Source organism: Nylanderia fulva, unplaced genomic scaffold, assembly GCF_048542155.1.
Source record: "Nylanderia fulva isolate GAGA-0341 unplaced genomic scaffold, ASM4854215v1 Scaffold3, whole genome shotgun sequence".
NCBI lineage: Eukaryota > Metazoa > Arthropoda > Insecta > Hymenoptera > Formicidae > Nylanderia > Nylanderia fulva.
This window is the reverse complement of record NW_028190368.1, coordinates 2,882,504-2,907,026: the sequence shown is the minus strand read 5'-3', so window position 1 is coordinate 2,907,026 and position 24,523 is coordinate 2,882,504. Positions and strand designations below refer to the sequence as shown.

Genomic DNA, 24,523 nt, shown 5'->3' with positions numbered 1-24,523 from the left:
GTAGATAAATAAATTTTGTAGCAAAAAATAGATAGATTAATCGCACGCGAATTAAATTCCAGAAATGTGCGTTGGTGTTGAGGTTCGGCAGGTGCGATCATCAACATGATTTTGTGTTCTTATCATCGGCTATCGGCGCGTCGACATCTTATCCAAGATTAGATATCGCTCGCAGAATAAACTATCTTAATTCAGTTTTGTTATTCGCTCGAAACGACAAAGAGTGTCGCGTTCGCGAACTTTTTTATCTTTTTCATCATTACGTTTGCATTACGTTATCGCGCGAATTTGCATCGAGCTTCTGCTTATTGTTGTCTAGCGTGAACACAATCTGGAAAATGTCGCTCGCCGGGCGACTTCGTCTCGACGAGGTCGTCAGCTCGTTTCCGGAGATCGGACCAACTGCTCCAGATGGTGGCTACTCGTGGTTCGTTCTCCTCGGTGTTGTCTTTATTCAGGTGCGACTTAATCAACGTAGAGTGTACTTCAGTGAAAGCTTTTCTACTTAAAATTAAATATTAGGTCTCATTAAATCCTGTGCATTCAGTGCATAAATACGAAACGCAATTCTTGCTTTTTTTCGTAAAGTTGTAAAAATAATTAGATAAAATTAATTAGCAAAAACAGAAAGAGCGATCAATATTCAACACAGTACAGGGTATTCGGAGATATACGCTTAATATATTATCAAAGTATATTGTTATCTTTTTCCTCTTTACTACGTACAAATCGATGGCGCTTATAAAACACCTAAAACATTAGGGATAAAAGATAATTTTGTTCCAGGTGTGTTTGAGACATAAGTTTGCCGGATACGAGGAACGCGCGTTCGATCGAATCGATCTTTCATAATTGCTACATACGATTATAAATCTAAATAATTGCCTAATTGTCTGTAATTTCAGTAGGTGAGTACAGAATCTTTGATACTATTGTGCTTATATTTCTCGACACCCTGTATAATACGTCTATTAAACGTCTATAAAGTCACGATGCACTGAAAAAACATTAATTAATTAAATATTTTATAAAATACAAATATTTTCATAAAACAAACTAAATATTAATATATATAATATATATAAAAAATGTATAATATATAAATAAAAAATATTTTTAAAAAATACCAATTAGTCATTTATATAAATACAGGTGTATGAAACTGATTTCACATGTTGTAAAACTTACACAGATAACCGTGCCTAGCGTTCTCTCGATGTATGGCATAGTGCTGGGATATTTAACGACGAATAACGCGTTATTTTACTTTGATCTGTGGAGCGCGAAGATCACCCTGACACCGATACTGTTCGTCGCCTTTTGGAGTCTGGCAGGTACTTAATCGACTTAATTCACCTGTGATTTCGACTGTCTATTCTCGCTCACGCGATCTTCCAGATCCATGGACCAAAACGATCACGGATCTGGCGTCGATACCACGACTGGTCGGTCTGATCGGCGTGACCCTCCTTACTACGGGTGTCATAGCTTCTGGATACTTGGCGACCGGTGGTGCGGGTGCTTATCTGGCCAGTTTGAGTGCCGGGGCCGTGATGGGTGTAGGAGCGAGTTTTGTGATCGTCGAGAGCGAGACGGTCTTGCGGAAGCACTTCAGGGTGAAGCTGCCGCTAGTGCTGACGCTGAAGAACATCGCCGCTTCCTTCGGCTTCACGATTGTGCCTGCGCTCATGCATTTCTTGCTCGTGGAGACCGGATTGAAGAGCAGTATCCTGCTTATGACAATCGCCTTCATTCCCACCGCCTTGGGCACGCTGACTTTGCGCTCTCCGGCACCACAACGAGCGTCTCCTTACAGGTGATGAGACATTTTTGTCCTAAATCTCCAGGCGAAAATTTAATTGCGAAATTCCATAAAAGGAAGCGTCTTGATTGGAACGATTTGAACTTCAGGTTTTTGAAATTATTTTTCATGTTTTATTTTTGGTAATATTCCAAGAGGTCGATAGTGCAATGTCTTCGTGGTATAATTACAAAAAACTAAGAAGCAACATTATTTTGTGCACGATAATACGTTTAGAACTTATATTGAAAACTCTTCAGAGATAAGTTCTTTGAAAAATTAGAAGATTGACTTTTAACAAATAAGACATCTCCTATGAATTATTTTATTGTTGGCAAAATAAATTATTTCATCATCAATATTAAAAAATACTACTCACGCTTTCTTCTATTCTAGATAAAAGAATAATTTTATAATGATTTCTAGTTATTGAATGTATTCGATATACATCAATAAATTAATAATATTGTCTTCGTTAATGCAGATTGCTTCTGCCTACCAACGAGGACAATGAATTGGGCATCAGAATATCCCCGGACAGAGACTCAGAGTCGGAGCGACAGAGTAATGGCGTAGACAATGCCGGGTACGAAAACGGTGATAAACGCGATAGAAACGCCGTGCCTCTGTTCAGCGAGGTGAATAGCATCTACGCGTATCAGGAAGATGAGGACGTCGAGCTCTTCCTCAATCCGACCGTGCGCTCAGGCGGCAAGTGGAAGCAGGAGTTTCGCGTGGTTCGCTACTTCCGGTTCTGGGCGGCCGTAGTGACGTGGATCGGGATGAAGGCCGGTTCGCTCTACTTCTGGATCCTGGTACCCGCTGTGTTTCTGCAACGAAACGCGGTCTCGTCCGTTTATCACTCGGACGGTTGGGTGACGTTGTTGGTGGTCGCCGGTCTCGGCTCCTTCGTACCCAGCATCGCCAGCTGTTGGTCCATCATGACCACCGCACAGTACAGAAGGATATATTTCGGGGTTGCCTGTTGGCTCGGCAGTATTATTTTATTAGGTATATATCCGAATTATCTATCGCGCACCTTTTTTCAACCTTACTCAATAATATCATAAAATAATTTATTTTCTTAATATTAATTACTTATTAATAATGCACAATTATATATATATATATATATATATATTTTTTTTTTTTTTTTTAACACAAACTTACAACGCAATTTTCACTAACGTTTTATTTGTAGCCTTATCTTATACGAATAACTATTACTGGTTTCTGACATGCTCGCTACTTGGTGGAATTAGCATCGGCAGTTTGTTCACTTGCCAGGACTTAACGTTGTGCGACGTGCTGGGAAATCAGTTCGCGAATCGCTCGCACAAGTTGTTCTCCACCTTGGTCGGACTAGGCGTGCTGACATTCTGCTTCGTGCATAGTGCGTATTTTTGTGTAACATCGAGATTTATTTTTTCTTTTATTCTTTTGTTACAAGAGATTTTACAGAGATAGATTTCTTAGATTTAGTACGCAACGCGCGACAAAGATGCGACAATAATGAGAGAGAAAGACTCGGATTTTGCTTTTTTCGCTAATTTCGGCATTTGATTGCAGATGAGAACATGTGCCTTCGCGCGGTTGCGTTGCTGCAGTTTTTTGGTGGATGTTACTGGACCGTCCCGCCCATTTGGGAAATCGTACAAGCACGTAGACTCAGAGACGGTTAATCCCGTTAAAAAAAATCACGAGTCATGCTCTTTACATTCCGCCATAGAAATATTTACAAAGGCGTTGATCGATGAAAGTCACAGTGTGATTGATTATGTAATGTCTTTAAATAGTAAAAAATACTCTCTTATAGGATAATCTTAAGAATAGATGTACGCTCCGTATAATGCAAAACTGTGTATCTGCGAAATAGTCATACACATTACGGAGCGCGCGATACTTTAATGCATAACTTCCACAACAACTACAAGATACACAGTAATACGAAAAGATAGAATTATATCACAAGATAATTGCAAGATAAAACGAGGAATAAAAATAAAATCCCGTAAAATCTTGCACACACGCTTTCTCTTCTTCCTTACAATAAAGTAAATATAAAAACTCGATACTTTTAAAACTTGTATTCGTGTTTTCCGATTAAAGCCTAGCTGATAAGAATCACGTTATGACTAATAAGTAGAATAAAATGAAGATTGCTTTATACTTTTTTTTTCTCGTATATATAATATAATAATTGCCTAATTTATTGCGTATAATTTCATAATTTTATTGCGTTTATAAAATTGCATTTATTCATGATGCCAGATATATGTATATAACGCTACTTTATTCTAAGATATGTTAAAATTATATAATTTTAGAATCAACAAACATTAAAATCTTTTTGATTGCTTTTATAACCATGAGATATCAATAATTATACGAATGAAACCTATCTAAAGAATTTTCCGGGCCTTCATGTATTTTCTTCATACTTGATTCATAATTTGATTTCTTATCACCTGTTCATATCATTGCCAGCTGCTTAAACTACACTATGTTTTCTTTAACGACACATATACACGCGCATGATATAGAGAGAGATATATAAAATAATTTAATTATTAAAGCTATATTTAAAATTTTGTGATATACATGCAAAGACCTTTTAGGATATCGCGATAAAATGGTCCATTACAAATAAAAAATGGCAGAGATCGATATTTCAAGTGAAAGCTAAAGATCTAAAAATCGGCATAAAAATTTAATTGCTATCGATCTTCCTACCTTATATATATATATATATATATATATATATATATATATTAAGCATTGTAAATGTTAAAAAAGAAATGCAAATAGTAATAAATTTAATTAAATGAAAAAAGTACCTAATTAACGTAGATACAAAAATCTAATTTAATTAGAAATACAAATTTTTTGATCTAATTTTGAAATCTTTTTTCAATTTATATATTTATATACAATTATATTATCCAACATACTTTTTAAAAAATTAGTTTAGTAATTAACCATGATAGCATCTGTCTTTCTCTCTCTCTTTCTCTCTTTCTCTCTTTCCATTTCTCTCTTCCTTTTTCTCACTCATTCACTCACTCACTCTCTCCCTCTCTCTTTCTCTTTATAGAGACTAACAATAAGAAATTTTTTGAAGTGAAAATAATACCACAGGTTTACTCAAAGGAAATAGCCTATGAGTAAACAATGAAGACATTTGTAACATTCTACTTCAAACCTGGGCAGTTGAGTGAGGAACGTTGCGCGGGAATCTTAGATTTATCCTAATTCCGGATCCTTATCTACCGATGTGCTAGGTCCGGGATTGTCGCGCGATTTCGACAAGAAGCCATTGAGTACACGACTTGGCTTCCAGCTTACCGGTCGTGGTTCATTCAATTCGTCGTACTCCGACTCGTTGTTCTGCTTGATCTCATCATAAACATGTTCAACTTTCTTACCGTCCATCTCATCGATGCTGTGATACACATTCAAGTTTGGATTTCCCATATCAGCGTCCCTGTTTTTCAAATCGTACTGCAGTCCGTACGCTCCTGAGTAACATTACAAAATTATTCGTACACTTGCGCAAACTTTCATTTATTTAGTCAACAAATATGCGATACCTTTGCAGTCGTCTTCGTCATCGATGCAACTACCTAGTTTAGCCTTCTCGGTGTTTATATTCTTATGAAGATTATTTCGGAATTGGAAGTTGTTTAGCAAAGTAGTAGTGCCGTCATCGAACTTTGAGGAACCTTGATATGCATACACAGGATTGTCGAATTGATTTCGGTCTACGACAAAAAGCAAAATTTTATATTTTGACTGCTCAAAGTGAGTTTGAGTTCTTTTCGATACAAATTTTTGAATAAATAAAATTTTAATGTAAGACTCGCAAGCAAAAGTAAAGTAATTCACCTGGCGGAGGTACAGGCTCGGCTATATATTGTACTTGAGCTATCTCGTTCTTGAGATCGGCTACTCTGCGACGATGGTACATCCACCCGGTCAATGAAATGCCAATCACAATGATGGCCGCAAATACGACCGCCACAATATGTCCATATCCTCCCTCTTCCTTTTCTTGAACATTGCGGGAGAATAATTGTTCGTCGCAGTTCTCACCTGAAAGAAATCATTCGTTAATTTTAATGTAGCTTGTTGAAACACAAGGAAACCTCAATATATTATTCTTGTACATAAAGTAAATTTCTCAAGTATATACCTGTATATCCATGCCTGCAGATGCAACCCTCGGCTGGATGGCACATGAAGAAATCATTTTTACATTCGCAAGGCTCCATACAATGATCACCGTAATATCCTTCAGGACAAACTGAAATCGGCAAATATCATCAGATTTTTGATAAATATAATTTAACATATATTCTTCTTTACACCAGTATTCGCCGTAGTTTTTCAAACTTACTCTCGGTACATCTAGTTCCGGTCCATCCCGCGGCGCATCGACAATGACCATCGTTTGATCGACACTTTCCGCCGTTCTGACATTTGCAATGCTGCGTGCAATTTACGCCGTACGTTCCATCCGCGCAAGGTGTCTGACAATATTCGCCTTGCCAGCCAGGTCGGCATTGGCAAACACCTAGATTTGAAAAAAAATTTCTCAATAAAGATGCATTCTTTTGAATAGGCAGTCAGGTCTAGTCAAGATTTTCTAAAGCTCAAAGAATCTTACCTGTTACGTGATGACATTCTCCGCCGTTCTTACAGTGGCAATGATTCGCGCAATTTAGCCCGTAACGATTCGGAGGACACGGATGCTCACAAGTCAGACCCAGATATCCTGGACGGCAAACATACTCGCCGGTCACGTGGTCGCAAGTCATATTTCCTAGAAAAGAAGACAATAATTAGTTTGTCAGACGATAAAAAGATTTATGTAAAAAAATGTATATTTCTTATATTCGTTTTTCTAATCTTTATCCTCGTCGTGATTATTTTCACTATTCATTGTTCGTTTTAGCCGTGTAAAATAGATAAAACAATATGATTACACTGGAAACACTCACTGAAATGGTCGGTGAGATAAAAACTGTCGGTGACAAAGAGCAAGAAACAAAGTTTACGACTACCGCTTACGTCAAACATTTACGCAATTAGCGGTCAAATTGTTTTTCTGCTTCGAATTTGGTTATAACTGTACCGCAAAGTACGCAAGAAACAATTCACAATCAAGAGTATATGTTATCTGTATCTCCGGATGTGTATATAAATGTCATCATCAAAATAAATCTTATAATTTTACTCTATTCGACTCATATTCCCTAACTGTATGATACTATTGTGGCGAGATGATTAAACTTACGTATCTTCCACGAAAGCGATTGACCGAGTGTGAAGATTTATGCATTTATGAAAAGGGATTATTAATAGCTTATGTGTCTATTATACACTATATACATATATAATTATAAAAATTATTTACATGTAAAAAATTAATATGTAAAGCAATGAGGTGTGCGATAACACAAATCGTTTATTTTATGCTGCCTATAAAACACAGTTAATCATGCAACTTAATCTAAATATGACAGTTAAAGTGTTACTTGGATAAGTTATCACGCATGCAAGAGAGGGATCAAATCTGTAAAAATGTCTAAATTCCTACCGTTCATCTTTTCCGGGCACTTCTCTTTGCATCCTATCCCGTACAATCCTTCTTTGCAGGGTTGCGAGCAATCGGGGCCCTGCCAACCCCTGGCGCAGACGCAACTTCCGGTTGTGGGATCACACGAACTATTATTCATGCAGTCGCAATGCGTGTGACAATCCTTGCCGTAAAGACCCTCCGGGCATTTTGTTTCGCATCGAACTCCTGTTTTGATGTTAAAAGCAAAACCGTCTCGAGAAACGAGATTTCTTCGTTTGCCGCGTTTTTATATTGCATTTATCATTATTTCTTTTTCTTTATACTAGACTTTTTCTTTAAACTGAGATAACGCGATGAATAGTTAAGTTTTGTACATTTTTCCGTGTAATCGTTTTTGTAAATAATTTCTTGCACAAATGATGAAACGCGTTTCGCGATATAATTATATATATAATTATAATTTTTTTGCAAATATCGGACGCGAAACACAACAAACCTCGCCAATCTGCCTTGCAGTTGCAACGGCCAGTGGTGGAGTCACAATCCACGGTGTTATCCTCGGCACACTCACAAATTTGATTGCATCCGTTCCCGAAGAAGCCCTTTTTACAACGATCCTGGCACAGCGTGCCGGTAAAACCAGCCGCACACGTGCATGTGCCTGCGTGTGTATAGATAAGATAACGCGTGTACTCTCGGTGCAAGTGCAAAGGAAAAGGATTCAGGGATCTATATATATATATATATATATATATATATATATATCTCGCGCACAATATTCACTGTACATTTCTTTAAAAATAAAAATAAAACTTTATCGAGTTACAACAGTTAACACAAATGGAAGGAAAGGATCGCCATCCATAGCCACCTTACCATTTTGCGGATTGCAGGCTGCATCGTTAAAGCACTTGCATTTGTTCTCGCAGTCCTTGCCGTACGACTTGTCGTCGCATGGACGATCGCACAGTACACCGACCCATCCTGGTAAAATGTCATACAGATACGTATAATCCGTTTTGTACTTACCGATGTCGAATAATATCTTCTTCATCGGAAATACATTGAGAGACTTTAATCAAAATGATTCTATGGTGAACATGACGATACGATAAATATATTCTACAGACGAGCTCTCTAACGAGATGGAAAAATATAGAGAATATCAGATAAGGTGGATCGTTTAATACATCATGCAAAGTATTGTGCAAAGTAATTATGAAATAATACGAGACCGATAAAAAACGAGAAAAAAATTGAATAAATTAAAAAGAATTCAAGCAGTTTTTAACACTAACACTTTCTCTGATAAACGTATATCTACTCTTTGCTCTAAACAAATCTTCCAAATCACGAGACAATTCTGTAATTACACAGACTTGAATTACACCTCAGAATATAAAATTATACTTACCGGCTGTACAGTTGCAGCGTCCGTTTTCGGGAGAGCAGGTAGCTCCGTTTTTGCAGGCACAGGTCTGCGCGCAATCTTCTCCGAAGGTGTTTTCGGGACACAGCTCGCTGCAATCCTTGCCGCGAAATCCGGCCGTGCAGATGCAAGTGCCATCGATGGGCGAACACTGCGCATTATTTTTGCAGTCGCAACGATTTTTACAACCCTTGCCGTACATGTAGAAGGGACACGGCCTGGCGCAGGTCTCGCCATCCCATCCCACCTTACAGGTACATTGTCCGGTCCAAGGATGACACAGCTCAGTGTTGTCGTCCTCGCATTCGCAGATCTTTCAATTGGGTTACAATTTAAAATACCGTGAGCATTTCAAAACTGAATATTTTACGAGAAACACAGATACACACACATGCACTCTCTCTCTTTTACCTTTGTGCAATCGGGTCCGTATAAATCGCCGCTGCAAACACGTTGACCGCATTTTTCGCCCATCCAACCCGGGCCACATATGCAAGTGCCGTTAGTAGGATTGCAGACGGCACTGTTTTCACAGGTACAATTATTTGTGCAGTTCAATCCAAACGTACCCGCGGGACAAGTCTTCAGACACTGTTTTCCGTGCGTCAAGGAGAAAAAAGGGATAATATTATAATAATCGTTCGATTTAACATCGCGTTACAGATACAATTAATCGCATATTTACTTTGTCATCGTAAAAGCCCGGCTTGCACTGGCACTCGCCCGTTATGTGATGGCAACCGGCACCGTTATAACAGTCGCAAATCTGAGAACAGTTCTTGCCCCAGAAACCTTCCGGACATCGATTCGCGCAGACTGCACCCTGCATGACAGACATCACGTCAAATTGTTTTATTTGGTATTAATATATTTTGTAATAAAAATTGCATAAAATTTCCTATTACCGTCCAGCCAGGGGTACAGTAGCATTCCCCAGTTACGGGGCTGCAGCTTCCGCCGTTTTGACAACGGCACTCCGATTTGCACTTTTCACCGTGCTTACCTACCGGACACAGCTCATCGCATCTATAACACAGGTAATCATTATAATTATTATTATTTCATTAATTAATTATAATTATTATTATTTCATTAATTAATTTTAATTATTATTATTGTTCGCAAAAAAATTTATTTTATTCCATTTTAAGATTTCAGTACAATTTATTTCAAAATTTATTTTATTCCAGGATAAATTATTTGTATAGTTCCTTTATTAGTGTTTTTACTTTAAACTGTACCAAACCTTTTTCAAGATTCTTCCTAATCATATCTTTTTGAGAAATATAAAAAGGACAGATTATGTGAGTATAGATAAGAGATTCGATAAACACCGATAAATTCTCGGAGAAATTGAAATTTTACTATCGGATAACGAGAAAAAATACTCACAGTGGTCCGGTGTAACCAGAGGCACAGTGACACTCGCCAGAAATGTGATGGCACCTACCACCGTTTTTGCAACGGCACTCCTCGGCGCAATCCTGCCCGTACCGGTTGGGAAGACACTTTTGATCGCAGTATACGCCGGTCCAGCCTCTCGTACACATGCACTTGCCGTCAAACGGGTCGCAAGCCGCCCCGTTCTGGCACTTACAATCCATCTCGCAATCTCTGCCCCATTTACCGAACGGGCACTCTGTTCGTACGGCAAAGTTAAAAATAAATCACCTCGTGTTTACGTTGCTTCAACCAACTTTTCATCCTCGTTGGTGCACAAAATTGCGCGCGTTATATTTCTCCTCTTTTACGATCTTTTTTAATAATTCCAAATTTAAATTAAATTTTTAATAATATTCTTCAACATATTTCAATGTAAAAATAGTTATTGTTTTTTAATCGTTTTTTAATGAAATATTTTTAGATATTGAAATTTTTCTAAATGTTTGAAATTTCCTTACAAAGTATACTAATTTGCGTAAAGTGTCATTTTATAAAGATAAGATTTATTTTTACAAGCATTATATTGTTTTAAATATTTTATAAGTATTATATTAATTCTTAGATGACACTCTATTCGAATGTTGAATCGTGAACGCAGCGTATATATATTAAGTATGTGTAAGAAATGTATGCATGTGAATGCGTGCTCTATTAATATCGAATGAAGGCTATATAGGCTCACTTACTGAAGTCGCACAATGGTCCACCATATCCCGATTCACATTTGCAAATATCAGGGGCGATACAAGTACCATGACGGCAATCCTCGGAACAGACTGGAATGCAACGGTCTCCGTTCGTGGTTTGCGTGTAGCCTTTGCAGCATTCATCTACGGGTTTTTGCTTCACCAGTTCCTACAAAAAGCGCGCGTAAAAGCATTACGAATGACGTTCATTGGCATTTCATCGTGAATCCTTCCTCTTTTCTATGACCCAAGTTTCTTATAAAAAAACATTAACAGCATGAAAATTAAATCTCTTTTTCCCTCTCTTTATATCAGATCTTAAAAAGAATATTATTTGCTGGAAAATAGCGGACCTGTTCCTTATAAACCGTTCGGTAGACAACTTTGTATTTGGAACATCTCGGTGGGAAACTGAAGCACCATGTGTTCTCTCGCACGGTATAAGGTTTCTGCTCGGACACCTTCACCGTTATCGTGTACCTAAAAAAAGATAACGGAGATAAAAAGATGAAGGAAACAACATTTCATAAAAGCTTTCCCAACATAAGCGATAACTCACGCTCGACGAACTCGAGTGAATGTTCAGCGGGATCTCACCGCGAACGCGCGTGCGTTTCGCGAATTAATTAATAATTCCAGATTTCACGCGATACACTTACGTTTCTTGCTTGGGGCATACGTTGGGTCCAACAAGATTCGTTGTCGTTTCTGTCGTTCCCAAGATCACGACGATGACCGCAGTCAGCCAACGGACCGGGGACCTCATTCCAGCTGATCGATACATGACTTTGAACTTGACACTCGAAATCCTGCGGCAGCTTATCGTCGTCTCATCGCATTATCGCGATTAGCTTTCCTTCGCGTTCGTTTGAGCTCTGGAAGAAGGAAAAAAGAAACCTGTCGTTGACCTGTTCCTCGATCTAAAAGTAAAATCGCGCCGTATTACAAACGCCGAGTTAGGTATGTCGCAACGACGCGAATTACTTTGCGAATTATTACCGCGAACGATCGCAAAATATGCACGAACCAACATCGCATACCTCATAATACCGGACACGAAAGGACGCAATTATGCGTTTTATTGAATTTTATAATGCGGTTATTCTCTCGCGCTTCGCGGAAAATCTCATCCGCTCGACTTTTATATACTTTGCATTAGCTGTTCATAATGAATCACGATCGCTGGAAAGCCGTATCATGGACGAGTGTCCAGTTACAAATCTTGATTTAATATAAATACATTCGCACACATCTCGAATTACGATAATTTAAACGCTATTGTTCTAGGTAAATCTAATAAAGAGCTCCGTTACTCCGATAAGGTATCACAATGGGTCTATCAAGTTCTCATGTGATATTCGTGCGACGAAACATCGTCGTGTGACTTTGACGAAAATTGTAGTGAATTATTACAGAGAAGGAAGATTTTCTATCGGAGGGTCCTCCGTAATTTGAGCAAACGAGGACGCGTGTCGATATCGCAACGAGGTTGCGATGAGAAATTTTTCGCTTAGAATATCGATGAACAGTGCTGTTTGTCGATGAATAACATTTGATCGCGAGGTTCTATCGAGCGAAATTTCAGTCGCGTGCTCGCCGCGACCGGAAATGAGTGCTCTCGCGTAAAATACATGAATCAGAAGCTACGCATGTGTTGGACATACGGGTGTTTGCGTTTTTATGTTACGACGTGACTCGTGCTATGATTCACGTTGAGAATCAGCCGATTCGCTTGAACGAACGACGCCCGAAAGTGCTACAATATTAGATATTAGACTGACGTCAATCTATGAAGACGAATCGTATTTGAACTTATTAAGTCTAGTAGGCTCCCATTTTTTTCCTGCGTCAACTCGAAACAGTAGGGCAACCTGAAACCTCATGAAAGATTTCTTTTTATCATCGTGGTTCGACACTCGTGTATTATATATCGTATTTGACATCGTGTATATACGTGTATTTTATGAAAGCTGTCATCTTACACCTCGATCGAGTTATATTAAACATGAACGCGAGATAAAATTCGACACCGCTTGAAAGATCGTCGATAACGAGAACATTTTTATCGCCGACATTTTTATCGGATATATAATGTCTCAGTAAATGCGCTATTATTACATCCTGCGATAATTATATAAAATTAGACTTCCGACAAAATCGAACATATATTTGGAAAAAGGAGGATTATAGTACACGTGCGACTTTTTTTTTAGAGCGGATCCGGAAAAGCGCGATTTTTCTCACAGAACGTGAAGAAAGCGCGACATGTGACACAGTTCGCTCCTTTGTGCCTACAAAACTCCGAGCATTGATATAATTATTGTCGCGACGGACACAATAACACGTGTGTATGCTCACTCGAGTCTTTCGTAACTGTTCGTGTCACCAGACAGTTACGCGTTTGCGAGTGAGAAAAACGGTGAGCGTAACGCGATTGTTCCGAGTCAGACGAGACGTGTGTAAAAAGAGATTGTGTGCGAATACTATACAGGGTGTCCCAGACTTACTGTATTACTCGTTAATGGGAGATTCTTGAGACGATTTGGAGACGATTTTTCCTCCGCGAAAATGTCCAAACACCAATAATTTTCGAGTTATAAACAGTTAATTTTAGTTAATTTCAAGTAAAGTTTACTTTAATAGAATTTTAATTTAAAGCTTACAATTAATTACAAAGATATGATTTTAAAAATTGGAAACATTAAAAAATAATGACCTTTCTTGACATTTTCGTTGAGAAAAAATCGTCTCAAATAACCTCAGGGGAAAAATTGTCTCAAATAATCTTAAGATATTCTCCCAGAAACAAATGGTACGATAAGATTGGGACATCCTGTATAGTACGTATATATGTATATATGCACACATGCACGCACGTTTGGTGAACTCACAAAAACTCTCTATAATGACGCGAGTCATACATAATAGAGAACAACCGGTGTTAGACACGAGCGATCGCACGAGTCTAAAATAATGCTTCAAACTTCTATTTATCTGTCTTTTTCCACATGAGCAAATTTTTGCACATTATAATTATTACACTGAAAAAAAATTATAAAATTAATAAATATCTATTAAATAAATATTTGTCTCTGTTTTAAAAAGGATTTTCTTGTATCTAATAAATATCTTTTCACATTAAATGAATATTATTAGTTTCAAATAAATAATTTATGAGTCAGTATTAAAATAAATATTTATTCAAATTCAATAATTTTTTTAGTGCATCAAAATGTAAAGACCCCGCACTAAATTAATAGTTAAATTATTCTCTAACTATTTTGTTTATTAAAAATTTATATTGTTCCTAATAACCGCATTGATCCGAAAAGGATATATTTGTCTGACCTCAGGTCAGCTTTTGAAGGATTGAAATGACGTAACTGTCTACTTTTTTACATTTAACCTGAGAAAACATTTGTTTAGTGACCCAAAGATACAATATATTTCAAATTCAGCCTTTTCACCGGGGTCCTTTTTCATGGGGTTTAGTGCGGGGTCTTTTGTATAATGATAAATGGAAAATAAATTTGTATAATAAAACGAAAACTCCGATATTATAAATACACATTCAGGTAAAAAAAACTTACAATTAATAAGAGCAAAAATTAAACGCAGCAAACTTGTTTAAAAAATCTTCTTTATTCAATTTAAACGTTTCGCTCCTTTTTTTGTTAATCGCTGTGCTGCAGATGGTCAAATTAGATAAAAAAGACTTTGAAAAATAAATTAGTTGCGCTTGGGTCCTTCTTCCTTAGTTCGTTTTTTACCTGAATTTGTACTTTTTTTTTGACAAAGTCACGAAGAAAACTATTTTACGGGAAAAGGAATTTTTTTCGACGTGCGTTTGTAGCTGTTTGTATCTCTTCGGTTTTTCAACAGTCGAACGGGATTAAAGCGACCCCGCCATTTTCGTGCAGCCGAATTCCAGCAGGTCTATGCGTATTTCTGCCGCGATCGAAAGGGGACTCGACCCTTTGCGACTTGGCGCGACCCCGTATGTGCACGATCGAGGGGAGAATTAATTCGTTTACGTATAGGAAAAAAAGAGTCCAGGGACTTTGCGGCGTAGGTGTGATCGTGTATGAGTGTGACACGAGTCACAGGATGTGGGGCGAGTTCGCGATAAAATGATACATCTCGAACTTCGTCCGCGGGATGTGTGCATCATTCTGCCTCTCGGGATCTCGCTTGGATACACGGACAAAGGATGCAGGGACGATTATGGGCGTCGGCCTACGAGAATGACGACGACGAAGATTGTTAAGACCGATAAGCAACGAGAAAGATATCGCGGAGTGTCGTATCGGAGTCGTAGAAATTGTAGAGAAAGAGAGAGAAGATAAAAAAAGTGTTGCAAAATAAATTCGATTACAGAGATAAACAATCTTATTGACAAGTCAAATTACCTAATTGATCTCTTTTTTGCGTCGAATCTTATATTACAACCTCAGCTGCGACGAAGATAAAGTTTGAAACAACACGAGTTTTTATGGCTATTATACTAGAGATTTTTCTATTCTTAAATTCGATTAGAAAAAAGAATGTAAATAAGGAAAATGTTTTCAATGAATCTGCAAAAATAGTTGCCGTGTCATTAAATGAAAATAATATGGAAACAAAAAGTATGCGACAAGAAATATATTTGATCATCTGTGAAATCACTTATACCAGGACTTTTTTTGAAGAGATTAAATCTGTTTCTTTGTCAAACTATGAATATATTTATTTTAAAAAGAGAACACCGACTTTCAATAATAATGAATTCTATGGCTACTATAGATAATTCATTCTTTTCAACTCGATCATAAAAAAAATAAAATAAAATTCATTTAGATAATACGTTAGATAGTGTAAACAGTAACATATTATATAACAATATTATATTGAATATATTATATAATAATATTGTATTAAATAGAAATAAAAACAAGAAGAAATTCTCGATTTTTGCCTTAACGAAGAATTTCGTAGAAAGTGAAACCTGCTTCTTTTTCCGCGTGTAATGATATTAATAATTTCTAGAAACATTACAAATTCTATATAGCATGCGAGCATGCATTCTAGCAACAGGTTCGAGTCGCTATATTTTTACTCTATCGCTATAAACTCGATTTTAGATGACTTCCTGCTAAAGATTACATTCATTTTTTATCATTTATTTTCCGCTCAAGAGTTCACTGTAATTTGATAATTTCGGCATCTCGTGGAAAATAATATTGACAATTGGCCGATGAACCGCGACCAAGCAATTTATCTTTACGTTATCTATATAACCGCACCTAGTAATATATACACAATGCTATCGTTATCTCCAGCGTTTATCTCTGACACGATTATATGATTGACGCGAGAAGATCGTCAACGTATCTACCGATGAACAGAGGAGAGATACCGATCTACATTCGCACGGTACAATTAACGCTAATGCATCTCCATCTACAGACAAATAATGTCTCATGCATGATGAAAATATGTAAATTCATCTTAGGTAAGATAAAGATAATTTTGTTTTAAGTATATCTATATAAAAGATCAAATTATATGGCGGCTCATCTAGATAATTTCCAGAAAACATTATTTTAAGACCGCTTATGTAAACACAGTTATAAAAAATGTACATTATAAAAGGGATATATAAAAATATATTCATATTTTTATTTATTTTTATCTAAGTTGTTGTCTCTTACTGCTTGTTCTACTATCTATCTAGATAATTTAGTTAAGATAACACTTTTTTCATCTAAGATGCAGAGATAATAGATAATACATATTTTTATTATTTATATAAAGATAAGATGATGCCAAAATTTCATCTGAATGATCATCTGTATAATTAATAATAATTTTATATAAATACCAGCAAACACACGTTGCATGTATAAATTCAAAGTATGTGAGAGGTTCGATGTGTATACAAAATCATGATACGCTGACATTTCGCAGTGAATGATGCACCACGAGGATGTTGACGATCGGATAGTTGCATCGGTGACTGCATGGTCGATATAATACGGCAATAGATTAGATAAATGACATACACACGCGCTATTCGTTATCATCGTTCGCGGCTCGTTGCGTACATGAACGCACAAATAAAAATAATACGCCCGAATCGGAGTTTAGAGAGCGAAAAACACGAATCGTCACGGTTCCGTGGCCGTTTCGTTTCAAATAAGTTCAAAGCGCGTAGAGGAAGCCGCGAAAAATGAATATTCCGCCCATTCGTTCGCACTTAAAACTTAGAATTTGGTTCTGCGGCACACTTTCCATCGTTACGTTAATAAGGCGAGAACAAAATTATATAATGGACTTACATCGTGTTATACAATCGATCCCGCAAGAGAACATAAACGCCAGATCGTCCAAACTATACAATAAATCGCACTTTCGGAATTAATAGTAACAAATTAAATCGCTGATGCAATTTTTCATTATCTAATAATTAAATGCACACATCATAAGTCATCCCCGAGAAATATAACGAAGAATAAAGAAGAAATCGATTTCTTTATCATCGTGCATTTAACGTCGTAAACATATATTGTACATACCAAAGCTCTCATCTTACACTTCGAACGTGAGATAAAATTCGACGCTGCTCGAAGAATCATTTGCAAGTTGATATCAGAAAAAAAATGTTATCATCCAATAGCATTGCGTCGAATTGCGACAAGTGTTTCGAGATGACACACGATGACACGCGACGACATGTCTTTTATTTCTTTCTTTCGTTATGCAATAAAAAAAAGTCGACGTTTAGCTTTGCATAAATATACATTCGTAAAAAGGCATTAACGTTTTCATTCGAAATACGACAAAGGAAGGGAATTATGCGGGCAAATTACTGCGTGCGCGCAGCAACCCTCTTCGTGGCTGAATGAATCGCACGGACTCCTTCTTACATAATAACGGAGCATATTGCAACAGTGAAAGTCACGCATCGCGACCGGCAAAGGTAACAGACAGGACACATTTTGCATGTGTGTAAGAAATTATATACAATGTATATACAATATCTTTATATTTATGTATGCACATATATATATATATAGATGCGTGTATGGATATGTGTACGCATAAATATAGAGTCCGCGCGTTCAAAAGAATAATCTTCCAAAGGCCTACTTTTTCCAAAAGACCTACTTCTTCATATATGTACACAGAGAGAATTTCCTCTTAGAATTTACCTTGAAAATCAAGGTAATGGTAGAATAATGTGCTATTGAACAAATTTTATAAGAGTTATTATTACAATAAAAAATATATTAATATCTATCATAACAAGATATCAAATATGTTTGATTAGTTTTACTATTCTGATCGACAAACATGACGCACATGTTGATTAGCTTTTATTGTCTTTGTCAGCAATCCAATATTATATACAAAGAAAATTTTCTTTTAGAATTTACTCTGAAAATCGTAGTAATCGTGGATCGTGAAACAATATATGGTATTGGAAGAATTTTATAAAAGTTATTCGGATTTTCATATTAATACATTTAACACAAAAATATTAATATCTACAAAGTAAGTTTTGCAAGATTAAAGTAATTTCAGGGTAAATTCTAAGAGAAAATTCTCCCCCGTGTATGATATCGAATTGCTGATAAAGATAATGGAGTCTAATCAACATGTGCGTCATGTTTGTCGATCAGAACGCAAATACATGCGCGAAACGCGCGGATGGATTAATTATGGATGATGCGATTGTCAAAGCGTTTGTCTTTCGCTTCCGCGTAATCGCGGGAGCATGAAACGTGAAACAACGACTTGTTTCATACATCGCGTTTATACCAAATATTCCAAAGCAGAGATTTGCAAGGGAGTTATCGCGATGCAAGCTGCCTGGCGCTCGTCGCAAATTATTATTAGAAAAAGAGAATCTCGCGTGATTCTGTTTTCGCGTATCGATCGGTTCGTCAAGCTTCCCGTTTGTGTTGACGCATATCCGTTCGAACGATCTAAAATACACAGAGGGTTTGAATTACGTTTTCATAATGCACCTAATTGACCTTATACTACATATACAGAGTGTCTGACATAAAGTGTCACATCGAAAATATACATGTAGCTCTCGTTATTCGGAGACGATTTTTCCTCAGCAAAATGTCGAGGCAGTCCATCATTTTTTGCATGTTCCCAATTTTTGCTATATATATATATATATATATATATATATATATATATATCATGTATCTTTATAACTAAACCTTATATTAAAATTTTATTAAAGTAAATTCTACTTGAAATTAATTGCAGAATGTATTAATATTTTATTTCCACAAGGCTTAGTTTACGCAAAACTCTTTATTTTCAATCACTTATCACAACTCGAAAATTATTGATGCTTGAATATTTTTGCTGATAAAAGCTCATCTCGAAATAACGAAATCTACTTGTATATTTTCGGTGTGAGACATCTTACGTCAGACGCCCTGTATACCGCATATTGTATAATTGTCCGTGAACTTTGACAGTGAAACTCTAGACAAAAACGTGATCTCTGGAGGCGGACGATTAAAAAAGCAGTAAATGCGAAGTTGGGCAAAAAGAGGTGAGACTACAAGTGTCAAAGTACGATGTACGTATGCGTAAGACATAAGTCTAAATGAATACGAACAAAGAGCGTTCTGCGAAATTGATGCTTCGCGACTTGAGACTGTACTCGGAAGCCGTGACAATTGTCCGTTTTACGTGAAAATGGCCTTGACTAAGCGGACTGTTCGTACCACTCGTATCGTATACTCGGAAAATCCGAGTCATCACGAGTGTCTGTTGCAGTATGCGTGGGATACCTTAATCACTCATGCATGGTACACACTCGATCGAAGGCCGGAAGTTCTATTCTGTGTCGGCGCGCCAGAGAAAATAGAGTCGCGTGCCAAAACTCATCGAAAAATCTCGCGAATTCGCGAAATGGAACGAGGTTTAAGCAAATTTTCCGTCTGACCACAAAGATCACCGTTATTATAGTAATTAAACGCTAAACAATGTTTCCGGGCTTCCAGTAATATTCGCGTGAATCATCGTGACCGCGATCTAGCCGTGTCGCTATGCATCCTTATAATGTAAAATACTGTTTTTACACACAATAGTGTGAATTTTTTAAGAGTAATAGTGCGTTTTCTTTTTCTATATTTCCCACTTAAAGCTATTTAATATAATAATTAAATATAATGTCTAAACGAGAAGAACATATATATAGCTTTACGTGCAAAATATATAAAAAAACGTATTTTTACTTTTAAAAAATTCACACTATTGCAGTGTGCTAAATATATATTATAATATATATATAATACAAACACTCAGTAACCCACGCAGCATACATATTTAAATAACGGTCAGCAGATATCCCGAAAGTATTTTTAAGCGATAAGATCTTTAAGGGTCTTTTAGGTGCATACGCGTGGGAAACTATATATAAAAATAAATATATATATATATACATACATAAAATGTTGCATATAATGTTTTATATTATATATTATTTTCAACTAAATATTATTTTGTTAATTGAGAATATATAAAAATATTTAAATTAAATATAACATTATATATATATATATATATTTTATATATTTTTTATTGTGTATACTGTATTTATATAAAAATAAATAAATATATATACACACATATAAAACATTGCATATAATATTTTATATTATCTATTTTTTTCAACTAAATATTATTTTGTTAATTGAGAATATATACATAGAAATATTTAAAAATGAAATATAACATTAAATCTAACAAAAACATATTTGACTGAAATATATATTAATATATGTTCAATTAACAAAATAGTAATTTTTTTAAGTGTATTTATATATTTTCTATATATTATATTTTGTTCACACGTCTCATTGACGTGCACCATTCATATTCGCGAGAGGGACGTATGCATTCATCCGGCTTATAGTTTGTAACCATGATGCGGGTAGAATAACTCCGTTCACAACTTCTCCGTCCACAATTTCCTTTCCTCTCGCTCTCACGGCCTCCTTCTCTCTCGTGTCCCTATTTCCATCTCTCTTTCCCCTCCTCTTTAATAATGTAGCACTTTACGACCGCAGAGCAACGCGATCTCCCGTACTCCCGTTGTATATACGCGCGTGCATACATTCGAGGAAAGATTGTCAGCATCACGCAAATACCTTCGATTCTCGTGGCAGTCGTGGCAGAATTCAATCGAACGATGATAAGACTTCTCCTTTGTCTTCGACTTCGTCATTGTGCCATGTCGTGCTACCTTCGCGCGTCATTGATGCACGATTTTAATTCAAGCAACAATGACGACATCAGTCAAAAGGTTATCAATATAGTTGAATCATCGTTCAATGCATGCCCACATAGCACAATCTATTCAAAAAAATTCATTTGTATGTCACCAATTTCGAGTCCCTTTTCAAATACATATGGAATTCATTTTGTAAAATGAATTCCATATGTATTCGAAAAGAATTCATTTGGATGTCACCTTGTATGTCACTTGTATTTTACAAAATGAATCCCATATGTATTTGAAAAGGGACTCGAAATTGGCGAAATTGGTATTTTACCAAATGAATTCCATATGTATTTGAAAAGGGACTCGAAATTGGTGACATTCATTTTACAAAATGAATTCCATATGTATTTGAAAAGGGACTCGAAATTGGTGACATACAAATTTTACAAAATGAATTCCATATGTATTTGAAAAGAGACTCGAAATTGGTGACATACAAGGTGACATCCAAATGAATTCTTTTCGAATAGCTGTGCTATCTGGATGCTTACGTCGTTAACGCGAAATCTGCAGCCAGGAAAGAGAGGCAGAAGAAGAGTCGAATTAGAGCAGATAAACACTAATATAGATAACAGAAAATAAAGTATAAATGATTCATTGCTCGGTAGCACGGAAGGAGACGATCAATCTGCGAATATATTTGAATCAACGGTGTTATCGCGTTATCTCTTATTGGAGCATATATAATCATTCAAAGTCCGCATAAAGAAGTCACATCAAAAAAAGATATATTATTGGAGGAAGTACTTTGGGTATTTTTACGTAACGCAAGAACGGAACATCCTGCGTTTTGCACGAGAGCACATGCATTAAATTAATCTCTATGCTCGTCTTATTCGACATGACAGTCGTGATGTGTTTCCTTCTCGGAAAAAAAAAACAAAATACACCTGCAATTCGCGACTGACTATTGTTATGACAACAGATTTTATCGGGGAGAGATTCACAATCACGCTCGACAATGCGCGCGTTTTTTCTCGTATTTATTCGACCTTCAAACTCGTGTTGGAGAAAGAATCTCGGAATCTCGGACGTCTCGAGCATCTGCGCTAAAGTTTTTTCACCGTATACAAATACGCGGATAAAAATAGACGCAATTACGCTGACGCGGCCGGCAAAAATAGTCCGCGCGCGGATCTTCTTGGTTGTCAAGACTCTCCGTCCACGAGAGAAATCTGCGTATTTCGCGACGACGCGAACGGTATGGAAGGCCGACGAGGTCTGCGCGACTCTGCTCTCAGGTATAAAGGAGCGATAGGTAACGGGCACTGATGCAAGAAAACGAACGGGAGAAAACCGGTCGAGGCGCATGACCGAATTTTTACGTGCCGCGAGTAACTCCGGAGAGTAAAGTGCGTCTCTTCTCCGTCACGGAATAATCGCGCGCGCGCTTGCATACCGGAGCCAAGGACTTTGGTACACGGCGTGTTATTCGAAAATAATCTCCAATTTAACTGTCCGATAATTAAACATTAATTTTGTGTTCGTGGAAATGGAACAGCGTGCTCAATTCGAAAATAATCCCCAACTATCTGATAATTAAACATTGCGTTCGTGGAGATGGTACAGCGTATCATTCGAAAATATTCTCCAACTCTTCGATAATTAAACATTAACATGTGATGCGCATGCATAGCATTTTTGTCTTAGAATTTCATCTGAAAATCGTGGCGATCGTGAGACAATATGGCAGTGGAAGAATTTTATCAGAGTTATTGTCACAATAAAAAGATTGATATCTAGTCTAGCAATAAGATATAAAATGTATTCGATTAATTTTACTATAAAACTTATGATATAATCATGGTAGAACATAAAACTCATGATGTCATCGTGATTTTATTCATCACTTAAAATTATCTGGACAACAATGATACAAAAATGATCAAAAGATGACAAAAGAAATCATAAAGCTTCCTAATATAAGATAATTGCTTTATATAATTTTTCGTTATCATAATGTCATTGCGAGTTTTATGGTCTGGATATATAGATATTAATATTTTATGTTGTGATAAATATTAATTAAAAAACTCTTAAAATTCTTTCAACACCGCAAATGGCCCCACGATTACCATGATTTTCTAAATTCTAAGAGAAAATTCTTTCCGTGCAAAATAAATAATACCTAAATATTTATTTAGGTATTTATATGGGAGTTTCGTAAATCAACACATATAATAAAGATTAGATTTGAAAACAAGCGCGCGCTGGACGTCTATTAATCGCTGATAAAGTTATAATTAGAGAGTCGGTATTATAAATATTTTGTTAATCTATTAATTGATATATGCGTCATTAATCAGGCACGCGAACATACACATATATACATATATAAATACACTTTCCCTCCGATGCACCAAACTATATACGGCGGTTGCATATTCGTTGTGTCTACACGGTCGAAATGAGCGAAATAAAAGCTGGACCGCCAGCTGTGTAAAGCTCCTTGTTAAACGGTCTGGCGAACATTATACGTATCTGTATATTACGGAGTAATGAAGCTGTCGCGAAACTTCCTCCGTCATCGCGGCAATTGACACCGATAATAAAATCGACGGTAAAACGCGAGTCTCGCGCGAACAAATCGGAGCAAAACGCAGCTAGCGAGAATTCTTATCCATGTGTTATGAAAAGCAATTAATTCGAATGACCTCCGATCGCCGATAGATCGGAGCAACACTTAACTAGACGAGAATGTATGAATAATGCAAACTTCGTTCTCTTTCTCCGTTTTCTCTATAGCTTGTTCATTCTCACGTTGGCAATATAGTATATCCGCACGTGCGTGATATATTTTGTTCAACAAGCTGAAATAAATAAATGTAAAAATCTCACTTGGTTGATCGTTGATCGGTGCGTGGAACTGTTTGGATTAAACGAGGTCTGCTCACTGGTCAATTACGACGGTACGCAGGAGAGACGTGGCTCTTCCATTCGCTGGGAACAGATCGGAGCACGATCTGTTTTTATTGCTCCGACATTGCGGCAAAATTGCGCGCAGTAAAATTACAATCGTACGGGAAGCGCGCACATCGAAAAAATCAATTTTACTCACTTTCTCATCGCGTAACAATACGCGTAACGAGATACGTGTCAGAAATCGCGCGGGTGAGAGAACGCGACGGGGATATCGTGCGTTAAAAAAACGTTCGCGACGTACGTCGTGACGCCACAGCGTCTTTCATTCAACTGAAGTAAGCCGAAAAGGCATCCGGCGGCCGGTCCCGCAGTAATACGCTTCTCTCTCCCTCTCTCTCGCTCTCTCGCTCGCAGTGAATACAGC

At 36.8% G+C, this 24,523-nt stretch overlaps 2 protein-coding genes across 5 annotated transcripts; one reads left to right on the top strand and one right to left on the bottom strand.

Annotated features, from left to right (window-relative positions):
* The first annotated feature begins 184 nt into the window (after window positions 1–184).
* LOC114928653 (uncharacterized) lies at window positions 185–4,419 on the top strand. 2 transcript variants are annotated; one of them, XM_029299904.2, is made up of 6 exons: window positions 185–458; window positions 1,193–1,334; window positions 1,399–1,816; window positions 2,286–2,812; window positions 3,003–3,194; window positions 3,371–4,419. In XM_029299904.2, exons 1-6 carry the CDS (start codon window positions 339–341, stop codon window positions 3,481–3,483), a joined length of 1,512 nt encoding a protein of 503 aa, XP_029155737.2. In that variant the 5' UTR covers window positions 185–338; the 3' UTR covers window positions 3,484–4,419. The 2 variants fall into 2 exon arrangements, with proteins under 2 accessions (XP_029155737.2, XP_085340534.1); XM_085484408.1 differs by lacking the exon at window positions 185–458 and adding an exon at window positions 845–908.
* drpr (multiple EGF like domains draper) lies at window positions 3,000–24,462 on the bottom strand. Of its 3 annotated transcripts, XM_029299892.2 has the most exons (19): window positions 21,729–22,478; window positions 21,104–21,308; window positions 11,600–11,815; window positions 11,294–11,420; window positions 10,941–11,109; window positions 10,204–10,450; window positions 9,717–9,837; window positions 9,497–9,634; window positions 9,223–9,402; window positions 8,797–9,124; window positions 8,259–8,366; window positions 7,879–8,043; window positions 7,401–7,607; window positions 6,468–6,623; window positions 6,198–6,374; window positions 5,994–6,104; window positions 5,687–5,893; window positions 5,392–5,562; window positions 3,000–5,319 (listed from the first exon to the last, which is right to left on the bottom strand). In XM_029299892.2, exons 3-19 carry the CDS (start codon window positions 11,722–11,724, stop codon window positions 5,045–5,047), a joined length of 3,012 nt encoding a protein of 1,003 aa, XP_029155725.2. In that variant the 5' UTR covers window positions 11,725–11,815; window positions 21,104–21,308; window positions 21,729–22,478; the 3' UTR covers window positions 3,000–5,044. The 3 variants fall into 3 exon arrangements, with proteins under 3 accessions (XP_029155725.2, XP_085340532.1, XP_085340533.1); XM_085484406.1 differs by lacking the exons at window positions 21,104–21,308; window positions 21,729–22,478 and adding an exon at window positions 24,076–24,462; XM_085484407.1 differs by lacking the exons at window positions 7,401–7,607; window positions 7,879–8,043; window positions 8,259–8,366; window positions 21,104–21,308; window positions 21,729–22,478 and adding an exon at window positions 24,076–24,461.
* Window positions 24,463–24,523: the final 61 nt, after the last annotated feature.

Coding starts and splice junctions, on each gene's coding strand:
- LOC114928653 (XM_029299904.2), top strand. CDS start 339: ATGTCGCTCGCCGGGCGACTTCGTCTCGACGAGGTCGTCAGCTCGTTT. Junction 1,335..1,398: donor CGCCTTTTGGAGTCTGGCAG/GTACTTAATCGA, acceptor GCGATCTTCCAG/ATCCATGGACCAAAACGATC. Junction 3,195..3,370: donor GACATTCTGCTTCGTGCATA/GTGCGTATTTTT, acceptor ATTTGATTGCAG/ATGAGAACATGTGCCTTCGC.
- drpr (XM_085484406.1), bottom strand. CDS start 11,724: ATGTATCGATCAGCTGGAATGAGGTCCCCGGTCCGTTGGCTGACTGCG. Junction 9,125..9,222: donor ACGGACCCGATTGCACAAAG/GTAAAAGAGAGA, acceptor CCCAATTGAAAG/ATCTGCGAATGCGAGGACGA. Junction 8,367..8,796: donor ACGCTGCAACTGTACAGCCG/GTAAGTATAATT, acceptor ACATTTTACCAG/GATGGGTCGGTGTACTGTGC.